Source organism: Mizuhopecten yessoensis, unplaced genomic scaffold (genome assembly GCF_002113885.1).
Source record: "Mizuhopecten yessoensis strain PY_sf001 unplaced genomic scaffold, ASM211388v2 scaffold8833, whole genome shotgun sequence".
Classification (NCBI taxonomy): Eukaryota; Metazoa; Mollusca; class Bivalvia; order Pectinida; family Pectinidae; genus Mizuhopecten; species Mizuhopecten yessoensis.
The window spans coordinates 425,665-437,067 of NW_018407744.1; the positions used below are offsets into that span (position 1 = coordinate 425,665).

At 35.9% G+C, this 11,403-nt stretch overlaps 1 protein-coding gene across 1 annotated transcript in view; it reads left to right on the forward strand.

Annotated features, from left to right (window-relative positions):
* LOC110456701 overlaps window positions 1–8,005 on the forward strand; it is a 32,261-nt gene extending 24,256 nt beyond the window's left edge. Inside the window, exons 9-13 of the mRNA XM_021507586.1 lie at window positions 4,013–4,167; window positions 4,686–4,879; window positions 5,128–5,209; window positions 5,842–5,951; window positions 6,383–8,005. Of these exons, the coding sequence (XP_021363261.1) occupies window positions 4,013–4,167; window positions 4,686–4,879; window positions 5,128–5,209; window positions 5,842–5,951; window positions 6,383–6,403 (562 nt within the window). The 3' untranslated portion in view covers window positions 6,404–8,005. The remainder of the gene's footprint in view (window positions 1–4,012; window positions 4,168–4,685; window positions 4,880–5,127; window positions 5,210–5,841; window positions 5,952–6,382) is intronic.
* The last annotated feature ends 3,398 nt before the right edge of the window (window positions 8,006–11,403 follow it).

Here is an 11,403-nt window from a genome sequence, read left to right on the forward strand (position 1 = left end):
AGCAGTTGGGCAATTGAAGTAGCGTCTTAGAGCAGCTGCCCGATTACTGCGTGTTTCAAAAGATTCTTCAGATAAAAGGAACTTCGTAGGTTTTGGAGCGGATTTTGGAATTGTCTTTTGGGCAATTGAAGTGAGTGTTTCAGTAAAAGTTTTGATAGGGTCGTCGAGGTTAGTAAAATTGTCTATGGTTAGTTTTTCAATGCACATGTGTTGGAATTTGGCCCAATCTGCTTTGGAACCATCGGTGTAAAGATGTGTATGAGAAGGATAATTTCGAAATGCATTCCCGAAAGGAGGATTTGTTTGCTTCGGGCATAACAATTGATTTCCCTCGCTCATGTAATAGAATAATTTGATATGTAATGATAAATTATAGTTTATATATAACTGTGTAAGCCTTCCATTGCCTTGGCTGTTGTAGATGTAGATATGATAGTTTTGTTGTTATATATATATGTTTGCAATATTAAGTGTTATAGGATATCAGGCTTTTCCCTTATGTTCATTTTTGTAATTCCTTCTTTTACCTGGTTATGGAATGTGTTCTTCTTCGAAGAGTGATAGTGTTTACCTATGCAAATTAGATGTCTTACCATGTAAGGTATCATAGTATATGTTAATCAGTCCATAGTAACTTTTGACCAATCAGCAATTACGTCTTAGAGGGGTGTTTGTATTGCCAGCTTCAGTTTCATTCCTCGTAGTGCTGGCAGATTACACTTGTTTATTTTGGCTTACCCACCCACCAACCCCTGCATCGCCTCTAATTAATTTGCCTCATGATCATGAGTTTTTGTGTATTTGTTGGTTGTTTTTTTCAGGTTCATGTATATGTATACAGTAACTTCATATTTGTCTATTTTGTCGATTTATTACATGCTGCCCCTTTGTGAGGCTTCTGTGAGGTTTCTTTTTGCCGCTTCATGTTCTATGTTATATGTAATGTTTATGTTAGGTGGGTTACTCACTCTATTGATCGAGACTTTATGAACAACTATGTGTAAATTTAGGCTTGGCTTTAAAATTCTTGGGGAATTTTACCCCCAATCTCTTCAATAGATTATTACTTCACTTTATCTGTAGCCAGTTTTCTGGTGGTAAATTTAACAGATATATTCTCTGGGGTGGCTATAAGTCTAGTCGCTTCTCTGGATTCCTCCAGAGTCTAGTGACTTCTCTTGCCTTCTTCGGAGTCTAGCGTTTCCAATTCATAGTCTTTTATAGCTTCTCAATGGATATTAGGAGTCTAGTGGCTTCTCCGGAGTCATGCAGAGTCTAGCTGCTTCTCTTGTTTTCTTTGGGGTCTAGCTCGTGTTATTTATCAAGCTATAGATTATTACTTCACTTTATCTGTAGCCAGTTTTCTGGTGGTAAATTTAACAGATATATTCTCTGGTGTGGCTATGAGCCGATTTTAAGGATTTGATTTTAATTGAGCTGCAAATTGTAATGAAAGTTTTTTTCTTCTGTCATAAAGGGATGGTTCATTTGCTTCCATGTACAGGTTTTTACAGGTGTTGTTCGAAAAACTCCAAGGGCTAGACGTAGCCCTTGGTTATGGTTTGGGTCTAGCATCTGAAGGTACGAACTGCCCGCCGACCCGTATACTATAGAACCATAATCTAGTTTTGTTCGAATAAGTGATCTGTATAGGCGAAAAAGCATTTCACGATCCGCTCCCCAATCAGTATGAGAAAGGACTCGTATAATGTTTAACGCCTTGGAACACTTATCCTTCACTCAGATACTTTATATGTGGTATGAAAGAGAGTTTCGAATAAAAAATGAGGCCGAGAAATTTAGTCTGTTCAACAACAGGAATTCTAGTGCCATTGAGTGTTAGATTTGGGTCATTGTGTGCTTTTCGTTTTTGACAGAAATGCATGCACACAGTTTTGGATTTAGAGAATTTGAAGCCGTTTTCGTCTGCCCAATTTTGTAGTTTGTTTAAACTCTGTTGAAGTTGTCGTTCTATCGTGTGCATGTTCTTAGATCTGTAACAGATCAAGAAGTCATCCACAAATAACGACCCTTCTGTTGATTGACCAAGACATTTGACTATATCATTGATTTTAAGACCAAACAGTGTGACTGATAGGATTCCACCCTGTGGGACTCCCATTTCCTGTTTAGACGTTTCAGAAAAAGTTGAACCAACACGGACGTTGAAGTGTCTATCTGATAGGTAATAAGATATAAAATTGAGAAGGTTTCTACGTACGCCAAGGTCGTGAAGATCTTTCATGAAGCCATACAGCCATGTAGTATCATAGTCCTTCTCAAGATCAAAGGACACGGCGACAAGGTGTTCTTTTTTGGGGAAAGCCTCTCAAATGAACGTCTCTAATCTGATGAGATGGTCATTTGTCCCTCTTCTATTTCTAAACCCACTTTGAAGAGGGGATATTATATCGTTGGCCTCAAGAAACCAAACTAGTCTAGTGTTTATCATTCGTTCTAAAGTTTTTACATACACAACTAGTCAGAGAGATAGGACGATAGTTGTTAGGGTCAGTAGCATCCTTTCCCGGTTTTGGGATAGGTATAATTGTGGAGTTCTTCCACGAATCGGAAATCTTTCCAGAAGCGTAAACTTGGTTGAATATGTATAGAAGGCATGTTACTGACGAGTCCTGAAGCAGTGTCCTGTGATTTCTAAGCGAATCAACAAGTTCTGGTCGGGTAAATTGTTCATAATTACTTTCTTTGTTTGATGATTTGAAATTGAGCCTTTTCTTTTCCCTCTTCTTTTTTAAAGACTGGAATTTTTGGGAGTGGTGTAAAGGGGATTAGTTTTTAGCTATGTTTTTGCAACTGCATCAGCAATTTCAGTCATAGACGAGAACATTTTGTTTTTATTAATGAGTTGGGAGGATGTTGCCTTTTTCTTTTTCCCACTTTATTTTCCTGCGATACCCTGGATGCCCTTCCTCAACAGAAGTGGCGACAACACGGCCGTTGTTTTGCCGCTCTGTGTGGAGGTCATCACAAGGAATTTACGGGAATTGGGTGTTCTGTGTTGCGTTTTGACCCTAAGCCACTGCCTTCTTGGGAGTATGTATACCAAGGGCTCGGCGTGACCAGCTGATTGGTGATAAAGGGCCCATATCACCTCTCGTCTACCCAGAGTCAGAAACCAAAGCAGTATGTTGCAGAATATCGGATCATGTCTCCTTCCTATCAGGAGTTTGACAGTGATTCCGACTCTGCTCAACTACCAGGATCTTCTTCCCCCAGGAATACGAGATGCAACCCACGGCAAACAGGTTGGCTCAAATTGGAGCTACTGTGAACCAATGTACCCAGCCTGGGAACATGGACCCAGCTTTCATGGAGGTGGAAGGAAACAAGACTCACATCATAGTACATGTAAAATGTATATTTTGCTTCCTTGCGATTCTTTTTGAGGTCCAAATGTCAAACGTCAAGCTCAGCTATATGGGCAGATTGCTTCTTGATGATTATTGGGGATATACCGGTATTGCCACAAGACGGGGCCCTTACTGACCTGTCAGTGTTCTAGTTACTCTTGTTAAGAGTTTTCTTTCTCAAAGTGGCGTCGCTTACGATTGATAGGTTGTGTTGTGGAAACGGTTCGAGCACCGAACTTTGATGGAAGGGTTAAAAATTAGATGCCATAGCGCATCAAAAGAATTCTGGAGAGAACACTGATGGCTGTCAACTAATATCAAAGTCACAATAATAAACGTAATATCATACTTGTCATACAAGTTGAGATTTGAGTAAGATGTAAAATGTGTTAAGTCATGTCTAAGAGGATTGTTTTAAGTCTAAGATTGACACTTTAAGAGTATTTCTTTCAGCTAATGATCCAAACTAAAGCAGTTTCATTCAAAGTTTTACATTACTAATTATTACCTCACCTGCTCTTCTTGTAACTGTTAAAAAAAGTATAAGTTTTGAAAATTACATCAGTGAAAAGTGTTAAGGCTTTTGTTAGTCTCTTCTATTAGACCATAGGTAATAACCTGATAATTTTGAATCCCTGTAGCTGGGGAATATATGACATGGACGACTGTTGTCATGGTGCTCAATTCCTGGCAGACTCCAAGAAAGTGGATCAAAATAAGTTGTGTATTGATGGTGGATCTGCAGGGGGCTATACCACACTGGCCTGTCTTACGTTTAGGGACACCTTTAAAGCAGGTAGGTCACCTGTACGATATATACTATATTATCCTGTCACAGCCTCAAGGTGACCTTCAAAGTAGGTAGGTCACCTTTACAATATATACTATATTATCCTGTCACAGCCTCAAGGACACCTTCAAAGCAGGTAGGCCACCTGTTCAACATGTGACAATTAGTTACAGAAGACAAGGTCATCTTACAACATACAAGGTCATGTTATACTAGACTTGATCATATAACATTGTTATATTATGACAGACCCCTATTATAGAAAAGGTCACAACAAATAAAGTCATGTTATGATAGACTAGGTCACCATCTATCAGACAAGGTCACATCACAACAGACAAGGCCATTCTACAATAGATCAAATAACAAATTTTGTGTTGCAGAAGTGATTTGGTCAGTTCACAACCCTTTGTCCAACATGCATTACTAGATTATGTTATGTGCCTTCGAAGTTAAAATGGTCATACAGCTAATGTTGTACAATATATGACAAGATGTTCATTGATGTATGGTGGACTCCTCAGGTGCCAGCCACTATGGTATTTGTGACTTGGAGGCCTTGGCACATGACACACACAAGTTTGAGAGTAGATACCTGGACTCACTAATTGCTCCATACAGTGGTGACGGAGTGAAGATCTACAAGGACCGCTCTCCCATCAACTTTGTCGATCAGCTTAAATGTGCTATGGCCTTCTTCCAGGGAGATGAGGACAAGGTATGTTTTAAAAGTTATTTTTATAAAGTGAAGTAAATGTCACACCATGGATACCAGTAAATTGCTATGTATGATTAATGGCAGGTTTATAAACAAGGTCTCTAGCTCACTTACGTTATTAGATGTTGACACTTCAGTTACAGGTGCTAATAATTCACTGAACTGTTAACATTCATCAGACAGATGTTTTTTCTCTGAAGCAGTTCTAAGTTTCAAATTGTGATTGATGTATATAAATATTTTTGTAGATTGTTCCTCCTAATCAAGCTCAAATGATGTTTGACGCAGTCAAGGCAAAGGGCCAACCTACAATGTTTGTCTTATTTGAAGGTCAGTTTCACACTCATTCACTTAGAAAGGGGAGGTCATTGTTGTGTTCACAAAATGTTTGATATTAATACATTGTAGTATAAATCTAGTTGTGTTGTGAATAAGATCATTAAGATAACTTCATATATTATTCTGTTACAAATATGTGGTAACCATTTCATTAACGGTAAGAATAATCCAGGATATAATGAAATTGGAAGGAATTTGTGAAAATAATTGCCTTTGGAATCAAACCAGCAACTCAAGACTTTTTAGTCCCATGCTCTATTGATCTGCAAAAGGGAAATTTCCTGCTGCTGAAGCTCATAGGAATTGGACAATATGTACAATGCACATCCATTAAACTGTTCCACCCTTTTTGGAAATGCTCTTCTCACCCCCAAACCCTCCGCCTCCTACCCAACTTCTACCACCTCAAAAAACACCACAACCTAGTTTCATCAGCTTCACACCAAGGGTCTTTTTTAAAGGGGGGTTCATCAGTATGGTTCAATTTGTAATTGGAAAGAAGTTAGTAGTGAAAAGAACACAAGCTTTCACTAATATTACAAAGTCTGGATTATTTTTCTCTTTGGTTTATACTTGTAAATTTGTTTTTTAAGAGTGTATTTTGTTGTTGTTAAAATCTTCAGGGGAACAACATGGCTTTAGAAAGGCAGAAAATTTACAGACAGCCTTGGATGGAGAGCTCTATTTCTTCTCGAAGGTGTTCGGCTTTGAAGCTGCTGACATCACATGTGATGTGAGTATTTGTTTAACAACATGTCACTGATATCTTACGTGTATGAATATAAAATCACTTCACTGACCTAGTTATCATTCTATGATTTGATTGGTACACTGTATTATTTCCCTGTAGAATTAATAACTTGACCCAATTCTTGAATTATGTTTGTTGTTGGACTGTGTTGGAGTATAGTTTGGTTATTGTTCTCAAACTAACCTATGGGACAGATTGCAGAAATTATTCTGGATCATCCTTCAATACCCAGCTTTCCTTTGTTCCCTGTTTGAGGGCTCCATGGGTTAAAACTCACTTATACAAAACTCATTATACAATATTTTTTTTAACCAAGTTGATTATCTCTCTTCCCTCATGTATGACTTCTAGATCAGTAGCAGAGAGACAAAAAGATAACCAATTCAATAAAAGGAATAATTGTTATTTTTCAGAAAATTATTCACAACATGTGAAGAAAACATTCCACAACAAAAGTAACTGATTTTTCCTGATGTTTCCTGGCTGTCTCCATTCACGTGTGATCAAGTACCAAGAAGAGCTTCACTATTAAGTGCTATCAATTTCCATAGAAGATGTATTAGTTTGGTTGTTGAGATTTAAGTACCATTATAAACCTTAACCTTATATGTCAAATGAACCAAAGTGAGAGTATCCCATAATACTGGGACTTGCGATGATCATTGTCCATTAATATAATTTTGTCCTGCTAAACTGAATGGATTTCATCCATATTTTTTATGTAGTATCATTTAGATCAGGGAATTAACACTATATTTAGCAAGTTTGTGGCTCCCTGGGGGTAGAAAGGCAGGACCCAAAAGTGGAAAAGGTATTAATCTTTAAATGAACATTCTTCTGGTATGAAGTAAGGGATCTTGGCATAATTTAATTGGTATGGAAATTCCTTGATCCAAAGGGGCAGGGCCAGAGATATATGGTTGGAGATTCCTTTGAAATATTTGGTATATTGCCGCCATGGATTCCACCTGGAGTTTTTTTTATTAAAATAATGTGTTAATGAACTGATTTTGCTTAAACGTTTTGGAAATATGAGTACATGGTTTTGAGTGAATACCAGTAGTGTATAGTACTAAAATTTTCATCACAATCATCTTTTTATCTTTGTTTCCGTTTCATTAGACTGTGGAATTCATTTGAGAGGTATTTAAGGCCCTTTTGGCCTTTTTCTAGTATAAAACTGTATTATGTATATTAAATATGCATGATATCGTAATATTATATAGTCTTTGTGCCCATAAAGGCATAATTATACATACATAATTGATCCCAAGTTTTAGGCCAGGGATGGTTAACATTGTCCCCCTTTTGTTTCTATGTTAACATTATTTTTCAAATAAGTTCAAATATATATCTGAATGAATAATGACTATATTTATCAGAAAATTTCTAAACTTACTTGAAATGAAGAAACATATTTCAAATGATGTCAGTTATTTTTATAAACTTTTTTTGAGGTTTTCCATTTTTGGTAACATACAATGTATGTATGCATTGAAAGTAATTTATTTTGTTGATTTTTATTACATGTTTGATTTCGATGTTGGAAAAGTAACAAGAAAAACTTAAAATTCCAATTACCAACCAATTATCATCAGTTATGATTTTAAACTAATTGCTCATTACTACTATGTACTAAGTTAAAACTACCAAATGTTGATATCTCGGAGATGCACAAAGCGAAAGCTAAAGGCATTCAACGTTTCATTAAAAAATAGTAAAAGGATTTCAATAGCTAAATATTAATAACTTTCTTCAAAAAGTGTTCTAATTTAGTTACCCTTATGTTAGTGTGAAGATGAAAAAATAAACACTCTTGGATTGGTGTGAAATTTTTGTTGGTGTGAACTGGTTTCTTTTTCAATGCTGTACAATTCACACAGGGACACCTTAATGATAAAGTTGTATTGATGGCACTATATACTGTAACAAGGGTCATATCAATAATATATATCTACAAATCTTTACTGATATCTTATATCATACTTACATGAACTTGTTTATTGATTTATCAATAAAGATGATTCCCAATATCATGTCGAGTGATTTTTGTTCTTTTGTTATGCTAAAGAGAGCTATATAACCATCAACAGTCTGTGGGCTTATCAAATTGCACTGTGTCCATGGTCTGTCTGTCCTTAAATAATTTTTGTTAATGCCATTTCTCAAAAAGTTTTGAACAGATCTTTCTCAAATTGCATTGATGGAGAATACAGGATGGCCATCTTGGACTTCGAGAGTTCAAGTTTGTTATCCCTATTTCTCAACGAGACTTTACAGGTGCTGGTAGCCGACACTGCTGTACTAATTCATTTTCAGCAAAATATATATCATTGTACGGTGTATTTCTATCAGAGATTGCTTTAAACAACATGGCCAAGTTACCCCGATTGTGACCTGCCCTAAAGCTTTCTGTGGGGGTCAACCTTTTCTTGTACTTTTTTTAATCCATACCACCCAAGAACACTTACAACCAAATATGGTTCCAAAGGAAAAGTTGCTTCTAGTCTATTATAGGAACATTGACTTTTGTTAAACCACACCCAAAATGAATTGGCTTCTTCCTCTCCTCTACGTCAATCCATGTTACTATAGTAAGATTTGTGGAATCCATTGTTCTCAGTTGGACTATGGGACGCAATTCTCCCTTTAGTAACCAATATCAACAGGTCAACCCACATACCAAGTCTAAGCTTAGTGAGATCACTTGTTCTGAAGTAAGCTCCGGACAAGAAAATTACATGAAAACAAATTACCTTAATCTTCGACAAACAAAACCAAAAACCAACAGGGTCCTTGCCTTTTTTCTAAAACAATCAACCAACACATATCAAGTTGGGAGCATTTGTTCTGAAGTAAGCATCCAGACAGCAACATATGTCAAGTTCTATTTTCCTGAACAGTGACCTTGAATTTCAGCAGACCATGTCCAAAATTAATAGGGTTCTCTTTCGTAGGGTAGCTTGCATACAGTCAAAGCTTTGTTCGATTCTTTAGTAACAGTAACCTTGACCAGGCATAAGCTTCCTTTGATCATTCAGTAACAGTAACCTTGACCAGGCATAAGCTTCCTTTGATCATTTAATAACAGTAACCTTGACCAGGCATAAGCTTCCTATGATCATTCAGTAACAGTAACCTTGACCAGGCATCAGCTTCCTTTGATCATTCAGTAACAGTAACCTTGACCAGGCATAAGCTTCCTTTGATCATTCAATAACAGTAACCTTGATCTTTGATGACAGGGCTAAGCTTCAATTTGTTACAGTTGTTTTTTTTTTCCAAATTAACATGTTTTTATTCAACCTTTTGCATATTATACATTTGACAGTATATTGTACATGTTAAAATTAATATATCTGGTATATAAATATATAGATCTGTGAACAATATACAATGAAAATTTCCTCTTGACTGCCCATCTTATATTTTTCCTGGACACTGTTTTTAATTTTTTATTAGTGACTCAGGAAGGTGTTTACTGTATTTTTGTTCCCATTATGGTATTTAATATAGTTATCAGGCATTCAAAAGGATTCATTGTGCATGTAAAAAGTTTTTTTGTTTTTTTTAATCTACATCGACATATCTCTCACTCACGCATTCTCACATTTTCACAATATACGTGCACATGATATGTTGTATGTGGTAATTCTATTCGGTCTGCAGGACTGCGGCATTGATTATTGAATTTGGGACCATTTTTTTCCAAATTTTTCATATTCCATGGTTTTTTGCTGTGATTTCTTCATATTGTATATACCTGTCCAGTTCTGTTTTAAAACCTAAAATACTTGGTATGCATTTTCTCAGTTTTTGCTTATACATGTGGAATTTAGCGATTATAATTATAATGTTTAGAGATCTTATTTCTTGTTTATGTATTAGTTTGCCTAGTATTACATCATTATTCTGGAGTTGTATAATTTTATTGGTTTTGTTTTGTAGCCATAATTTTAGTTCATCCCAAAAGTTTTCTACTATTCTGCATTCCCAAAACAAATGGATTAATGTTTCAGTATGTCTATTGCAAAAGGTGCATAATGGAGAGTCGTTTATTTTAATCATATGCAGATATTTATTAGTACTTATGATTCTATGCACTATTCTGTATTGGAACCATCGTAGTTTACATTCAATCGTTGATTTAAATGGGATTACGTTAATTTTTCTCCACCATATATCATTTTCTGCTAAGTCAAGTTCAGTAGACCATTTCATTTTATGTTTATTGTTTGTTTTTAAGTCTTTGATCAATAAATGATATATTGACATTCCTCTTTGTTTGTTTGTTATTATACAATATATGTGTTTTGGGCATTGGGGTAGCATAAAGGTGTGCGGTCTATCTTGTATTACATTCCAAGCAGATATGATAGCATTTCGAATGCCGTAGAACCTTGTAACTGGTGGGCGAAAATTGAATTTATCACAGAATTCTTCATATGACTGGATTAATTCTCCTCTTTCATTTAATAAGTCGTATACATACATTATATTTTGTTCTTCCCATAGCTTAAAGTGCACTGGTTTGCTATCAATCTTTATTTTATTATTATACCATAAATGTTGATAAATATTGTCGTCCTCGTCCACAGTATTGGAAAAGCAGTATAGGTCATTTAGAACTTCCTTCCAAAAAAGGTTTCTGATCAGGCTTGCTTTCTTTTTTATAAATTCTTTTCCATAGTTAATAATAGAGTTTATATTGTCTCCAATTTACAGTTACAGTAACCTTGACCTTTGATGACAGGGCTAAGCTTCAATTCGTTACAGTAACCTTGACCTTTGATGACGAGGCTAAGGCTACATTCGCGTATCCGGTTGAAACTGTTGAACCGATTGAACATGTAAAGAAAATGACAGGTACAGATTTGGACCGAGGCTGACCTCAGGAAAATTTGGTACGTGTAGATTGAGGGGTCCAGACGTACCTGACCGAAACTAAAATGCTGACTATTGCCAATTTGCGTTATTTCTTTCTTAAACAATGTCAAGTTACATGTAATTTTTAAGATACATTATGTAATTTAGTGGACGCGTGAGAGAAGGGCATAATATTCTTGATACATTGTTTTTTTATTCTCCGAAACTGTGGATTTTTAGCTCTGCTTATAGAACGGTCCAAGTGTGTTCGTTTATCATGGAAAATTTCTGTGCCACACATACCGTTTCAACCGGGATAAGCGAATGTAGCCTAAGCTTCGATACAGTAACCTTGACCTTTGATGAATTGTGCTCAAAATCAATATTTCTTCCTCTTCCATAGGGCAACACACTAATTTTAACTTGGTGTGTTTATTTGTTATGAAGTAGCATCAAGACAGACAGGTAATTCTTTCTATGAAACTTTATCTTATTATCAGTGATTTGAACGTGGATAAATGGCACTGAAAATCAATAGGGTTCCAAGTCTGAACTCTGTGCAGACATT